Below are 16933 nucleotides of genomic sequence, written 5' to 3'. Positions count from 1 at the left end.
GGTGTTATATGTAAGTGATAAATCCCTAAATTCTATTCCTGAAATCATTATTACACTATATGTTAACTAACTTGGGTTTAAATTATATATAAATTAAAAAAAAGACAAAAAAAAATACTGTGAACTATTTCCACCACTAAAGAAAAGGAGTATGAAACATAAAGAAATAATCACAAAATTAACTCCAGAAGAAGTAGAAAATCTGAATATACTAATAATCGTGAAGGAATTAAGTCAATAGTCTAAATTTTCTCCCTAGAAAGGTATCAGTTGCAGATAATTTTAGATTTCACCAAATCCTCAAAAAAGAAGTAGTTAATCTCTGTCTTTTAATCAACTGTCTTAATGCACTCATTTTAAACATTAGTATAATATTGACTCAAACTGAACAATGACCATATGAAAATTATATGCTTATGTAACTTATAAAAGTGATATTCCTAAAATATTGAAAATAAAGTGCATAAAAATGAAAAAAAACCCCACACTTTTCTTTGTATATACTTAAAAAATCTTCCAGACTTACCGGACAGTAGACAAATCCATCACTTTTTTCATCAATGAAAACTAATCTGGTCCCATTTGGGTCAGGAAAAATCTTTTTCACACTGACAGGGTGTCGATAATCATTAACAAATTGCCAGTCTTCAATGTAGAAATACTGAATGACACCAGTCTAAAAAAAAAATCCAGTCATAGAAATATAAAGGTTGTCAAAAAAATACTTTTAGCACTTAAACATACTTCCTAATTTTAAGAGAAAATATACCACATTTTCATGTAGGAAGAGTCTACAACAATTGTTTACTATATGTAAAGGTACAGACCCAAGACAGTAAATGAGAATGTGCATTTAATTCAACAATTAGTTCTAACATTCTCAGTGATATTAAAGCATAACTGATTTTCAGATGTTTCCACTATAATTATAAGACATATCCTTACAGTTTAAGAATAACTTTCAAACCATGTTATTTTAAAATATTTTGCTGTTGGTAGACAAATTAGAAAATTAAATTTAAAATAAAAACAAACCACCTGATGCAATCAATTGTATTTTTATATATTAGCGATGAACTGTAGATACCAAAATTTAGAAATATATTATCATTTACAATCTCTCAAAAAAAACCCCGAAATATTTATGTATAAATTTAACAAAATGTGCACAGGATTTGTATGCTAAAAACTATAAAACACTGATGAAAGAATCAAAAAAGATCTAAATAAATGGAGAGGTATACTATGTTCATGGATTGGAAAAACATTATAAACATGTTAATTCTCCCCAACTTATATACAGCTTTACCAGAATTCCAATAAAAATCAAGATGTTTTGTAGATATAAACAAGATTATTCTAAAATTTATATGAAAATGGCAGAAGAACTATAATAGCTAAAGCAATTTTGAATAAAAAAAGAATAAAGTAGGAAAATCAGTTTAATCAGTGGCAAGTTTTTTGGGTTTTTTTGTTTTTTTTTTTTTACCTGCAGTAACCAAGACTGTGTAGTATTGGTGAGTGGACAGACACATAGGTCACTGGAACGGAATAAAGATAGACCCACCCAGATACTCCTAATTGATCCTTTTCCTTTTTTTAAAACATGTGTGTACTTTATTTTAAATAATAGCATATTGAGGTATTACTCATATACCATGTAATTCACCCACTTAAAATGTAGAACTCCATGGTTTTTAGCATAATTTACAGAGTTGTATAATGCTTGATCACAATTCATTTTAAAACAATTCATCGTTTCAAAAAGAAACCCCATTTAGTAATCTTTCTCATTTTCCCCAACCCCATCCCACTCCCCCCACAGTCTTAGATAACCACTAATCTACTTTCTATCACTAGATTTGTCTATTCTGGACATGTCATATACACAGTATCATACAATATGTGGTCTTTTGTGACTGCTTTCTTTTACTTAAACATGATGTTTTCTAGGTTCATCTACTTTGTAGTAGGTATCAGTATTTTATTCCTTTTTATTGCCAAATAACATTCCATTGTAGGGATAAGCCATATGTTCATTTATCAGTTGCTGGACATTTGGGTTGTTTCCATCTTTTGATTATTATAAATAATGTTGCTATGAACATTGGTATACGAGTTTTATGTGGACATATATCTTCATTTCTCTTGGGTATATACACAGGAGTACAATTCCTGGGTCATAAGATAACTCTGTTTAATCTCTTACAGAACTGCCAGAGTATTTTCCCAAGCAGCTGCACCATTTTACATCCCCACCAGCAGTGTATAAGAGTTCTAATTCCTCTCCATCTCTCCCAACACTTGTTATTATCCGACTTTTTGATTATAGCCATTACAGTGGATGTGAGTGTTAACTTTGCATTTACTCAGAAGTGAAAACTTATTCACATAAAAACCTGTATGTGAATGCTTACAGAAGCTTTATTTGCAATATTCAAAAACTGGAACTAATCCATATGTCCTTCAGTTGGTGAATCCTTAAACAAACTGGTACATCCATATCATAGAATGCTACTCAGCAATAAAAAGGAAAAAAATTATTGATGCACACAATGACTCAAATGAATCAAATGACAAATTATAGAAATGGAGAACAGATTACAGTTGACCCTTGAACAACACAGGGGTTATGGGTACTGACCACCCCCATAGTCAAAAATCCACATATAACTTTTGACTTCCCCGCAAAATTACTAATAGTCTACTGTTGACTGGAAGCCTTACCAATAACACAACAGTTGATTAACACATATTTTGTATGTTAAATGTCTTATATACTGAATTCTTCCAATAAAGCTAGAGAACATATTACAAAAACCTTAAGAAAAAATGCATTTACAGTACTATACTGAATTTATTGAAAAAAAAATCCACATATAAGTAGACCTGTACAGTTCAAACTCCTGTTGTTCAAGGTCAACTGTAACTTTGTTACCAGGGATTAAGATGGGGGTGAAAGCAGAAGGGAAGTGGATGTATCTATAAAATAGACATGGATCCTCCTGGTGATAGAATTATTCTGTATCTTGACTATCAATGTTAATATCCTGGTTATAATATATAATATGTTACCATTGGGGGAAACTAGGAAAAGAGTATATTGGATCTCCCTGTTTTGTTTCTTGGATGGGATCTCTTTGTATTGTTTCCTACAACTGCCTGTGAATCTACAATGATCTCAAAATAAAAAGTTTAATTAAAATAAAAACACATAACATCTTGGACTTCTATTCAGGCCAAGACAGAGTAACAAACTGGATTTAACTTTCCCACCCAAACAACCAAAAAGAACAGACAAAATCATGAAAAAACAATTGTCAACATATTGGAACGAGGCAACAAAGAACAGTGATGCCTGAGATTTTGGAAGCAAACCAGGTGAGCCCTATGATTGCTCCAGCTTTTGCTTTGCAAGTTTTCAAGGCATGGCAAAGGGAGGAGGATGCAGGCAGGGCAGGGCTCCCTGAGTTAAGGAGATGGAACTGAGAGTCCAGGGAGCACAGGTGGCTGGACTTTGCAGGGCAGAGGACAAGAGACAAAGAAGCTTGGAGAGCTGCAGGGGGTCCACCGTGAGTCCTCAGCTGGTAGCAATGACTGCATGCATGTGAAAAAACTACAAGGCCATGGAAAGAACCATCCAAAGGGATTAGAGGGAACAGAACTGGGAATAGTGACTGTTTCCAATAGTCAGATTGGAAAAAAAAGATCATAGCTCACAGGGCACTGGGTACAGAATACAGAAAGATCAAAAGTGAGAAATAATTAGCTATAGACCGAGCACTGTTTCACATCTGCTTAAGAAATTATAAAACCAAGACTCAAAAGGGCCAAACTGTTTCTAAGTCAATTAACTGCATCCCAGAGCAAAGTTCAAGAATATTTTTAGAAATACAAAAATATCTAGCACCCCAAAAGGTAAAATTACCAGGTATGCAAAAACATAGAAACACATGAACCATAATAAAGAGAGTAATTAATCAATAAAACCTGACACAGATATTAGAATTAGCAGATAAGGTCATTAAAACATGAAATGTTTTAAAACTATATTTCATGTTTAAAAAGTTAAGTGGAGACATGGAAGACTAAAAAAAAGAAACATATCTTCTACAGATGAAAATACCACATGTGAATTGAAAAATACATTGGATGAGACTAATGACAGATTAGACACTACAGAAGAAAAGGCTAATGACCTTGAAATACAGCAGTAGAAACCATCCAATATGAAAAAAAGAAAAAATAACAAAATTATTTGAAGAGCACCAATGCTAGGATAGCTTACTGGTTTCAATATAATTGTGTATTTTTTATTATTTGATTTTATCTAATTTGTTGACTTCTTAGCTACAACTTTGTTATTTTAGTGGTTTTTAGGTTTTGTAGTATACATACAACCTGTTAACAGGCATCTACAAAAGATCTGTAGCTAAAATCATACGTCATGGTCAAGAACAAGATGAAGATACCACTCCCACCATTCCTATTCGACAATGAATTGGAAAAAAAGGCATCCAGAGTGGAAAAGAAGTAAAACTACCTTTACTCAGAGATGACATGATCATCTGTATAGAAAATCCAGTGGAATTTACAAAAAACTACTAGAACTACTAAGTGAATCTAGCCAGGCTGCAGTATACAGGAATAATACACAAAAATCAGTTGCACTTCTATATGCTACCAATGAACATTCAGAAATTAAAAATTAAAATGTAATACTATGTATTAAAAAATGAAAAATGCGAAAATACAAAAATATGAAATACGTAGGTATTAATCTGATAAAAGGGGTATTGGTACACAGAAAACTTGAAAACACTAAGATAAAGAGAACCTAAATAAATGGAAATATATACCTTGCTCATTGGTGAGTAGAGTTTAAGATGGCAACTGATCTGTAAGTTCAACGTGATACCATTAAAATTCCCAGCAGCCTTTTTGTAAAAATTAACAAGCTTATCATAAAATTCAAATGGCGATGCAAAGTACTGAAAATAGCCAAAACAACTTTGAAAAAGAAACACAAAGTTGGAGGGCTAACACTACCTGATTTTAGGACTTATTATAAATTTACAGCAATTAAAACAGCATGATACTCTTACAGACACACAGATCAATGGAATGAACAGTTCCAGAAAAAGACCCACTTATTTATGGATAATTGATTTTTTAAAAATGTTTATTTATTATTTTTGAGAGAGAGGTGTGGGAGGGGCAGAAAGCAAGTGAGACACAGAATCGGAAACAGGCTCCAGGCTGAGCTGTCAGCACAGACCCTGATGCAGGGCTTGAACTCACCAACTATGAGATCATGACCTGAGCTGAAGTTGGCCACTTAACCGACTGAGCCACCCAGGCGCCCCTATGGGACAACTGATTTGTGACAAAAGCACAAAGATGATTCAGTGGAGGAAGGACAGTCTTTTCAATAAATGGTGCTGGAACAATTGGAATATCTATAAACAAAAAATGAACTTTGATCTATACTATACCTTACAGTATAAACAAAAATTAATTCAAAATGGATCGCAGAACTAAATATAAAACATAAAGCTATAAAACTTACAGAAGAAAACATAATAGAAAAACCTTATGACCTTGGGTTAGGCAAAGATTACTCAGGACACCAAAAGCACCATGTATAAAAAAAAAAAATTCATGTTGGACTTCATCAAAATCAAAACACTTTTCTCTTTGAAAGACACTGGTAAGAGAAAGAAAAGAAAAGACAACTCATGCAATGAGAGAAAACACTTGCAAAGTATATATCTGATAAAGGACTTAAATCCAGAATATATATATAAAAAAAAACTCTCAAAAAACAATAACAAGAACACAACCCAATTAGGAAATAGCCAAAGAAATTTGAACAGACATTTCACCAAAGATACACAGAAAGCAAACAAGCACATGAAAAGATGCTCCACATTAATCCATTAGAGAAATGCAAATTAAAATCACAATGAGATTTCACTTAAGATACACTTAAGAGTGGCTAAAATTAAAAAGACTGACCATGTCAAATGTCAGTGAGGATGTAGAGGAACTGGAATACTCACATACTGTTGATGGGAATGTAAAATGGTACAATCAATTTACAGAACAGACTGTCAGTTTCTTAAAAACTTAAACACACACATGCCATATAATGTAGCCATTCTACTTCTTAGGTATTTATGGAAGAGAAAAGAAAGCATGTGTCCATGCAAAGACTTGAACATGAATGTTTATAGCAGCTTTATTTGTGAAGACCCCATACTGGAAACAATCCAGGCTGGAAACAACCCCAAACTAGAAACAGCCCCAATATCCATCCTTAGGTTCTTGATTAAGCCAATTATAATAAATGCATACTATGAAATACCACTCCAGCAAGAAAAAGGAATCAACAATTGACACACACAGTAGGAAATGAATCTCGAAATAATGGTACTGAATAAAAGAAGGCAGATAGAAAGGAGTACATACTGTATGATTCCATTTACATAAAACTAAAAAACAGAAACTCATTTATAGTGACAGAGAGCAATCAATGTGGTGGGACAAGAAGGAAGAATCATAAAGGGGTGTGAGAAAACTTTTGGGGGTGATGGATGTGTTCACTAGTCTGACTGAGTTGATGGTGTTTCACAGGTATATACAGGTCAAAACTTACCAAATTGTGCTTTAAAATTTTAATGTTTTAATTCATTTTTGAGCCAGAGAGAGACAGAAGAGAGAGAGTATGAGTGGGGAAGGGGCAGTGAGAGAGGGAGACACAGAATCTGAAACAGGCTCCAGGCTCTGAGCTGTCAGCACGGAGACCAATGCGGGGCTCAAACTCATGAACCGCGAGGTCATGACCTGAGCGGAAGTTGGACGCTTAACCGACTAGACCAGCCAGGCGCCCCTCAAATTGTAGCCTTTAAATAGTGCAGCTTGTTGTCTATCAATCATACCTCGATAAAACTTTAAAAAACATGACGTAGTCAGAATCACTCAAGAAAGATTGAGATAAATGCTGACTTAATGTCAGACCACCACACCCTGAATTCTTACTTCAGAATGCCGTGTGGCACAGTGGAAAGAGTGGATTTTACATCAGGAGATACTGTTCACGTTCCACGTCTATCACAAACTTACTAACCTCTTAAAGTTCAGTGTCCTCATCTCTAAAACTTCTCTGCTTATTTTAGAAAACTAATGAGATAAAATAAGTGAGATCGGGGCTTTATAAACTGTCATGTATCATACAAATGTATTATATTTACTATTATTTACCATTTCCCTTGCCACTTTACCTGACACATGAGGCCTACTCTACTGGTGTATATTACTAAAAGGACTGATCATTTTAGGTCAAACTTAAAGTCTCCCTTACGGCAATAGTGTGTTTTAAGACATGCTCTTTTTTAAAGAACAGTTCAATGTGAGAAAATGAAACATTTAAAACAGTGAATTGCTTTTCTAATTAATGTGGAAAACTTCCCTTCCTACCACCTTTACTAAATTATTTTAGAGATTGAACAAGATAACAGATATGATAGGTTTTGAAAAATCTTTGAAACCTATATTTGTACAAATATAAAGTGCTATTACTATGTTTTATGTCCACGTGACTAATGTAATATTTAGAGGAGTAGGGTACTGGTGGTTCAAAAGACGAGACGGTTAAAGTGGGATTCTCAATACACAATTAATTGTACTATTTATTAAATGCCTACTAAATGTAGGCAGTGAAGATCTAAATGAGGCGGAATGAGGTGTCTTATGTTCATCACCACATTAAATCCTTAAAGGATCCAGATAAGGAAACTGAGGCTTGGAGGGGTTAAGTACCACCTAGCAAGTAATAGAACTGGCATGTGAGCCCAGACTTTCCAGGCTCCAAAGTCTGCTCTTTTTACTCTGCCATCAGAATTGCTTATAATCACAAAAGCACCTTGATAGCAAATCATGCCACCTATTTGCTGTACGTGTCTATCTACTGTATATAACAATATAATGTAACGTATACAATATACATGCATATTACAAAATAACAATTAAAAATTCCCCTATGTTCTGTATCAAAGAAGCCACTACGCACATCTGTGCCATAGATGAGGAAATCACCAGTTAAGGCATGGCATAAAATACGGCACTTATCATCCACTGCCGGGAAGAGTCGAGTCTCACGTTCTTCTTGAGCATCCAGGATTTCACTTTCTATCTAAAATACAAAAGAATAATAGCTTATAGGTGTATTTGACTAAACCTGGCCTGTAACCATCTAGGGAGATAGGAGAGGGTCTTCCTAAGTTCGATTAAACATTCAGACTACTGAATGTCTACTGAGAAAGACATCAGACAGGAACCACCTGGCAGGGCAGCATTAAACAACCCCTTTTAGGGGGAATGGTTTTTGCAGCAGGCCCTGCAGTGGTAATAGCTACTCTCTTTGGTTTCCCAGAAGCAAAGAGGCATGAAATAGATGTAAGAGAGGCCCTTGTTTAGGGACCACATTTGGGACCCAATGTCTTTTGAACAATAGGCTTCGTTTCAAGGATCCCCCCTAGCGACATGCCCAAATACAGAAGTCAATTCATTCCAGGAAGACCAGGCATATAACGTGTCCATCAGTTTTTAATTTCCCACTAGATGCAGTCTACCAACAGGATCTATTTTGCTGCGGCAGTGTTGTGAGTAGCACAGTGGATATTCTGTTGGGTTTCTTGGAAACAGAGCAGGAAAGTTAACTGAACATCTCATGCAGAAGGGGTAAAGAGTTCCGTTAGTCCCTTATGCACACCTGGCTTTCTAGCTTTCTGACCAAAGTTCTTGATAATATGACATTAGGCTGATGATCATCATCATTTAAACTGAGTCATCACTAGTCCTGAGGGCTCTGGGACATCAAAATTATACTTACCAAGTGCAACTGGACTTTGCCTTCAAAAAGTGCAGCAGCATAGTCAGAATGAAGGCAAACACTGGATACCGTCCCCAGATATTCCACATCTTTCAATTTTTTAACAGCTGTAGCAATAAACACACACACACATTAATATATAAATAAAATTACATAAAGATTTGCAAATAATTTTGACATGTGTGTTTTTAAGGGCATTCTGAACCAAAAATTTGTATTTTGGCCGTCCTAAAGACAATCTTAGTTGTCATATAGATTTGCCTTCAGGAATTCCATAGTGGTACATGTGAAACCAAGTAAGAGAAAATAAAATCACACATAAAACAATGAAAAATTACACTTTCGTGACAATAAGCTTAATGGTGTACTCTATTGGGGGATAATTCTCAGGCTCACTCTACTCCTGAGGGAGATCTGACCCCCAAAGGGGAGAAGAAAAAGCAAGGCTTCCTTCAGGTGCTAATGGTCATTACTTCATGGATAAAAGGAGGGGGAAGGGACCCAACCACTAGCCTACCCAAGAAAGTGCCCAAGAAAGTCATTGTGCAAAGGTGGATCACACGTTACTTCATTTAGTTTTGCTCATGACCCCTTACAAGTAGAAGAATCCTCATTTTCCAGACGAAGCCTTCCAAAACAAGGCTCAGAGGGGTAGATAATTTGTCTACAGTCACCCAGCTACAAGGAGCAGAAGGGGAATTTGAACTCGGGGCCTAATTCTAAAGGTCATACTCTGCCCACTGTATCAATGCTGTGTTCACTGAAAAGGTAAAGGATAAAATCCTTCCAAAAATTTTGCCAAGTTTTTAGAGGACTCATATAACCATTTAAGCTAAGAAAGAGGCATCTGAAGACAAAGAGTGAAAGACCTGGTCTTAAAAGAAACTTTCAGCATTTCCCAAATAATAACAGAAATTACATGCTGGTTAAGAAAATGACAACTGGATTGATACTTGCCATTTTCTCCAAGGACATAAAACCAAGCTCGATTATTCATTCCCACGGCCAGGTGATAGAGCCCTACGGCTACAAAGTTGGGTTCCACATCAACAGACACTGTGATTGGCAGCTCCTAGAACACAGAAGAGTAAGAGTAGCAAGTCAACTGCTACAACCGTTTTGGTTTTACTGATAAATAGAATCAAAGTAACACTATTTTCATACTCCTTCTACAGGGTTGGCCACGGTGACTTCAAGGAGAGAGGTGAGATACGCAATCCTTGTGCTGCAGGCACCCCCGAGGATGGGAAGCTTGGTCAGGAAGACGTGCAGTGAGCCCCTCTGGGTAGACAGTGCCAGCAACTGGCCATCATCTGTCCAGGATAAGGTGCCCAACCCTGAAGTAAGTGACAGAGTAAAGGAGTAGTCAAAAACAAATAATACTGTTGCGGGCAAACGAATATTTTCATTTAAACTACAGAGACAAAAAAAAAATCTTCAAGTGTTTTCTTTAATGGTCTATACAGACTAAAACTTCACTATGGACAGGCATGTGAGCATGAGCATTGATTCATTCAGTAGTGGCTCAAAGAGAAAGTATGTCAGAATTGAGATTTTATAACTGAAATTGGGATTAAACTCACTATAAATCTTTAGATGAACGTGGATTTACAGCTTTGTAGAGGAGTAGGTTCTTTTAGGGAAACCTAATGAAGGTTAGAGTTAGGGTTATTTTAGCAAACTCTAATGAAGGGTGTTAATTTTATTCCTCCCACAATGAATGCAAATCATATAATAGTAAACACACTACTCTGTCATTGCAATAAAATGTCACTCTGCTTCAGAAAAACCAGTACCTTTATTTTCATCATCCAGGTTGATTATAGCATACATATCTTTTAATTCTGCCAAGTCATGAATTTTAATGCTGAAAAATGAAAAAATATGTATATAAATATAAGCGTTAAGCAAAATTGTTTCAGTTCATGAAAAAGTGTAGGCTACAGAACAGGTCAGTGTTTTCCAAAGGGGCCTGTATAGGATAATCATTTGGGTCAAGGTAAGAAAATAGAATTTCTATAATTACATTTTACCTTAAAAAATTTTTCTTTGTGGGGTGGTGGTTGTGCCCGGCTGCATTCTCTGATCTATAGTTTTAGGAACAAGGAGGTTTAAGTTGCCCTGAAGAAAACTTTGTGTAGGAAAACTTTCTTCTGAGCAGCATTAATTATTTAAGAAGTAAAAGGTTTCTCTTATCTGTGTGCTCCTCCGACCACCCTGAGTTCTTTCATACAAAGAGAAATGAGGTATAACAGAAAGACCATTTATCTGGAATCACAAGGCATAGGTTGAAAGCTCTGAAAAACTGCAGGCATTTTGGGCACCTGGGTGGTTCTCGTGATCTTGCAGTTCGTGAGTTCAAGCCCCGCATTGGGCTCTGTGCTGACAGCTTGGAGCTTGGAGCCTGCTTCGGATTCTGTGTGTGTGTGTCTCTCTCTCTCAAAGATAAATAAACATTAAAAAAATACTAATGAAAAACTGCAGGCATATTACTTCATAGGGTTACAGAGAAGATAGGTCAGTTCATGCCAATGAAAGTTGCATAGCATAGTGTTGGGACACAATGGTCGTAAGATTTCTTTCCTCTTTGTCTCCTTTCCTCTCTCCTCCCTTCCGCCCTTCTAGGGTTTTCCCTTTATATATATTACTTCCTTGTTTTCATTTAACTTTTTATTTTGATATAATTGTAGATCCACATGCAGTTGTAAGAGAGAATATGGAGATTGTATATACAGAGATTGTCTATACCCTCCACCTTTCCTTACATGTTAATATCTTGAAAATCTACAGGATAATAGTATAGTCAAATAATGACATTGATATAACCTCTTTCAGATGTCCCAGGTTTTACCTGTATTCATTTTGTGTGTGCATGTGTACGTATGCATGTGTTTGTATTTCGTTCCATGCTATTTTATCACATGTGAGATTGCTGAGATCCAGGACCACAGTCAGGATATAGAATAGTTCAATCACAACAAGGATCCTTGTGTTGCCCTTTTATATATGCACTTAACCTCCTTCCTCTCCACTCCAGATGCATTCCTAAGCCCTGGTCACCACTAATCTGTTCTCCATTTCTATAACTTTATCATTTCAACAGGATTACATAAATGGAATCACACAGTATGTGACATTTTGTGAATGGCACTTTTCATTCAGCGTACTTCTCTGGAGGTTCACATCAGTTGTTGTGTGTATCAATAGTGTGTTCCTTTTTATGGCTGAGTAGTATTCCATGATGTGGATGTACTAGTTTAACCACTCACCCACTGAAGGACATCTGGATGGTTTCTAGTTTTTGACTATTACAAATAAAGCTGCTATAAACATTCATATTCAGGTTTTTCTGTGAATATAAATTTTCATGTGCCTGAGAAAAATGGCCAGGAGTGAAATTCCTGGGTCACACGGTAAGTGCATGTTCAGTTTTTGTTGTTGTTGTTGTTGTCTTAAGAAACTGCCAAACTAGGGCAGCTGGGTGGCTCACTGGGTTGAGCGTTTGACATCAGCTCAGGTCGTGATCTCATGGTTTGTGGGTTCAAGCCCTGCATTGGGCTCTGTTCGTGTAGAGCCTGCTTCAGATCCTCTGTCCTCCTCTCTCTGCACCACCCCCACCCATGCTCTCTCTCTCTCAAAAATGAATAAAATTTTTTTAAAAAAGAAAGAAACTGCGAAACTGTTTTCCAGTGTAGCTGTACCATTTTACACTCCTACCAGCAAGGTTTGAGTGATTTAGCTTCTCCTCATCCTTCCCAGCACTTGATGTTATAACTATTTTTAATTCTAGCCATTCTAATAGATGCATAGTAATATCTCATTGTGGTCTGAATTTGCATTTCTGGAATGGCTGATGTCAAATATCTTTTCATGTGTTTACCATCTATATATCTTCTTTGCTGAAATGTATGTCTTTTGCTGATTTTCTAATTGGATTGTTTGGTTTTTTTACTTTTGAGTTTTGAGAGGGCCCCTTATGCATTCTAGATACTAGTCCTTTGTTGGATACGTGGTTTGTGAATATTCTTTCTCATTGTGCTGTTTATCTTTCATTCTCTTAACAGAATCTTTCATGGGATAAAATTTTTTTAGTTTTGAGCAAGTCTAATTTTCCAATATTTCCTTACACAGATCATGTTTTTGGTTTTAAAACCAAGAACTCTTTGCCTAGACCTAGACCTAGAAGATTTCCTGTTTTTATCTAAAAATGCTACAGTTTTGCATTTTAAATTTAAATCCATGACCCAATGAATTAACTTTTGATTAAGGTGTGAAGTTTGTTTTCCGGGTTTTTTCCATATGGATATCCAGTTGCTTGGGCACCATTTCTTGGAAAGGCAATTTTAATTCTATTTAATTTTCTACTTTTGCCAAGAATCAGTTGTGCATATTTGTGTGGGTTTATTTCTGGCTTCTCTATGCTGTTCCATTGATCTATGTGTCTTTCCCTCTGACCATACCACATGGTCTTGATTACTGCAGCTATAAAGTGAGCTTTAATACTAGGTAAGATGATTCCTCTCATTTGATTGTTCTCTTCAAAAAAATTTTTTTTAATGTTGATTTATCTTTGAGAGACAGAGAGAGACACACACACACAGAGCATGAGTGGGGGAAGGGCAGAGAGAGGGAGAGAATCCAAAGCAGGCTCCAGGCTCCAAACTGTCAGTGCAGAGCCTTATGTGGGGCTTGAACTCACGAACCATGAGATCATGACCTGAGCTGAAGTTGGACACTTAACCAACTGAGCCATCCAGGTGCCCCTTGTGTTTTTTTAAAGATTGCTTTTAGCTATTTTAGGACCTGTGATTTTGCATATATACAATTGGTTCTTAAACAACATGGGGGTTGGGGGTGCCAAACCCTGCACAGTTGAAAATTGGCATATAACGTTTGACTCCCCCAAAAGTTAAATAGCCTACTGTTGACTGGAAGCCCTATCGATAATATAAACAGTCTATTAACACATATTTTGTATGTCATATGCATTATATACTGTATTCTTACAATAATGTAAGCTAGAGAAAAGAAAATGTTATTAAGAAAATCTTAAAGATAAAATACATTTACAGTACTGTATGTATTTTTAAAAATCTGCATGTAGGGGTGCCTGGGTGGTTCAGTTGGTTGAGTGTCCAGCTCTTGACTTCAGCTCAGCTCACGATCTCATCGTTCGTGGGGGTTCAAGACCTACCTGCACTGTCAGTGAGGAACCTGCTTGGGATTCTCTCTCTCTCTCTCTCTCTCTCTCTCTCTCTCTCCCCCTCCCTCCTTCCCTCCCTCCCTGCCCTTCCATTTTTTCTCTCTCAAAAAAAAAAAAAATAAACTGAAAAATAAATCTGCACATAAGTAGATCCAAGCAGTTCAAACATCTGTTGCTCAAGGATTAACTGTGTTTTAGCATAAACTTGTCTATATCTACAAAAAAACCACCTTGGGATTCTCATATGAATTTTATTAAATCTAAATTTGAAGAGAACTGATATCTTCACTATGTTCAGTCTTCTGACTTATGAACAGTGTGTTTCTCCATTTCTTTGGGTCTCTTGATTTCTTCCAGCATCATATTGGAATTTTCAGCACATAGACCCTGTACATGCTTTGTTAAGTGTAGATCTAAGTACTTCATTTTCTTTGGAGTAAAAAGGACATATTTTTAATTTGGTTTCCATAGGTTTGTTGTCAGTATATAGAAATGTGACTGATTTTTGTGCATTGATCTTGCATCCTGCAGCCATGCAGCGCTCACTCATTAGTTGTAGGCATTCCTTGTTTGTACTCCTTGAGATTTTCTACATACGCAATCATTTCATCTGCAAACAGAGATGGTTTTACTTTTCTCTTTTCAATCTGGATGTAGCTTATTTCTTTTTCTTGTCTTAAACTGCAGTGGCTAGAACTTCTAATATTAGGTTGCATTAGAGTAGTGGGAGTGGAGAGCCTTGCCTTGTTCCCAATCTCAGGAGGCAAGCACTCAGTCTTTCACCATGAAAGATGATGTTAGGCTTTTTAGTAGACATTCTTTATCAAGTTGAGGTAATTCCCCCCCATCCCTAACTTACTGAGAATTCTTATCATGAATGGGTGTTAGATCTTATGAAATATTTTTGTGTGTCAACTGATGTGATCATATGGTTTTTCTTCAGCTGCAGATATAGTAACTTCATTGAATTATGAATGTCGATAAGGCTTGCATACTTGGAATACATCCCACTTGGTCATGAAGTATAATTCTTTTTATATATTGCTGACTTCAGTTTGTTAAATTTTGTTGAAGATTTTTTGTCCAAGTTCATGAGAGATTGGTCTCTAGTTTTCTTTTTCTTTCTTTCTTTTCTTCCTTCCTTCCTTTCTTTCTTTTTCCTTTCTTTCTTTTTCTTTGTATAGTTTGATTTTGGTGTAAGGCCTTATAAAATAAGGTGAGAAGTGTTCCCTCCTCTTTTATTTTCTGAGGAGATTTTGTAAAACTGGTGTTAATTCTTTTTTAAAAAGAATTTGGTAGAATCCTCCAGTGAAACCATCTGAACCTGGAGATTTTTCAGGAGGCTTAAATTATTCAATTTCTTTAAAAGTTACAGGACTAATTCAGATTATCTGTTTCATCTGGGTTGAGTTTTGGTAGTGGTTTTTGAAGGATTTTTCCAGTCTTCTAATTTGTCAAATTTCCGAGTTGTCTGTAGTATTCCTCTATAGTTCTGAAGTTGTAGTATTCCTTTATTAGCCTTTTAATGGCTTCCAGATCTGTAGCGATATTCCCGTTTCATTCTTGATATTGGTGATTTGTATCTTTATTTCTGTCATTCTTGCTAGAAGCTGATCAATTTTTTATCATTTTTTAAAAAAAACACCTTTTTGTTTTTTCCAATTCTATTTTCAATGTCATCAGTTTCTGCTCTTTATTATTTTATTCCTTCTGCTTTGCCTTTTGTTTGATCTTCTTTTTCTAGTTTCTTCAAGTAGGAATTTAGATTATTGATTAGAGATTTCAGTTCTATGTATTTTTAAATTTTCTCTAGGATATACTCATGATTTATTTGGAGTAGGTTAATTTCCAAGTGTTCATAGAAGTTCCTGTTGTTTTTCTGTTATTCATTTCAAGTGTGGTTATATTATAGCCAAGGAACACATTTTGTAGGACTTCAATTTAAATTTCTTGAGGTTTTGTGGGCACCAGGGTGGCTCAGTTGGTTGAGTGGTCAACTCTTGATTTCAGCTCAGGTCAGGATCTCAGGGTAATGGGATTGAGCCCTATGTCAGACTCTGCTAAGCATGGAGCGTGCTAGAGATTCTCTCCGCCTCCACACGCTCCCCCACCCACTCTCTTGCTCTCACTCTCTAAAACAAAATAAAAATAAATTTGTTGAGGTTTCATGGTCCAGGATATGGACTATCTTGGTGCATGTTCCATGGGTGCATAGAAAAAACATATATTCCATTGTTGGTGTAATGTCCAACAGATGTATGTTAAGTCTAGTTGGTTTACTGTGCTGTCCAAATCTATGAAGAGTTTAGCTAAGCTACTCCATGGTGCTGCTGCCTCAGCATCCATTCTGTTTGGCCAAATGGCCTTAAATTGACACCCCTCCCTCCTTTTTATAAGTGCATGCCCTAGGTAGCAGCCCAGAGTCACAAGCAAATGTAAGTTCTGGATGTGACTTCCCCAAAAGCCCTTGTGATCAACAGTCTCCCCTGCCTCCTACCACCTGTGTGCCTTATGTTCCCCTAGGATAAGATCTCTGGGGCTTACCCCACTCTTTTGGTTAGAGTTGACCAATTTGGACTTAGCCTGGGAAACCTAAAGCAGTTTATTCATGAACCCTATTTTTTCCATGAACCCTATTAACAGCACATGCCCCTGGTTGTCTCTTTTTGTCTGAACTGTGCCTTGAACTCTCCGTGAGACCCCTCAAGACAGGCCAGGTATTTCCTCCTGGACCTGTGAATAGTGAATTTCTCCATTTCAGTTCTTCTTGTTGTGTATTGTTGAACGGCAGCTCATGATCTGACACTGTGCTCTACTTAATAAGTGTCAATTTGATA

General features: G+C 36.2%; 1 protein-coding gene across 4 annotated transcripts in view; it reads right to left on the bottom strand.

Moving 5' to 3' along the window:
* WDR19 (WD repeat domain 19) overlaps positions 1–16933 on the bottom strand; it is a 112701-nt gene that overhangs the window by 64846 nt on the left and 30922 nt on the right. For all 4 annotated transcript variants that reach the window (XM_060655225.2, XM_060655223.3, XM_060655224.2 and 1 more), the window contains exons 10-15: positions 10690–10760; positions 10058–10230; positions 9851–9965; positions 8894–9000; positions 8072–8194; positions 527–676 (exon numbers count right to left, since the gene is read on the bottom strand). In XM_060655225.2, coding sequence (XP_060511208.1) covers positions 527–676; positions 8072–8194; positions 8894–9000; positions 9851–9965; positions 10058–10230; positions 10690–10760 — 739 coding nt within the window. The remainder of the gene's footprint in view (positions 1–526; positions 677–8071; positions 8195–8893; positions 9001–9850; positions 9966–10057; positions 10231–10689; positions 10761–16933) is intronic.

Source organism: Panthera onca, chromosome B1, assembly GCF_046562875.1.
Source record: "Panthera onca isolate mPanOnc1 chromosome B1, mPanOnc1 haplotype 2, whole genome shotgun sequence".
Classification (NCBI taxonomy): domain Eukaryota; kingdom Metazoa; phylum Chordata; class Mammalia; order Carnivora; family Felidae; genus Panthera; species Panthera onca.
This window is presented reverse-complemented; position numbering and strand designations above follow the sequence as displayed.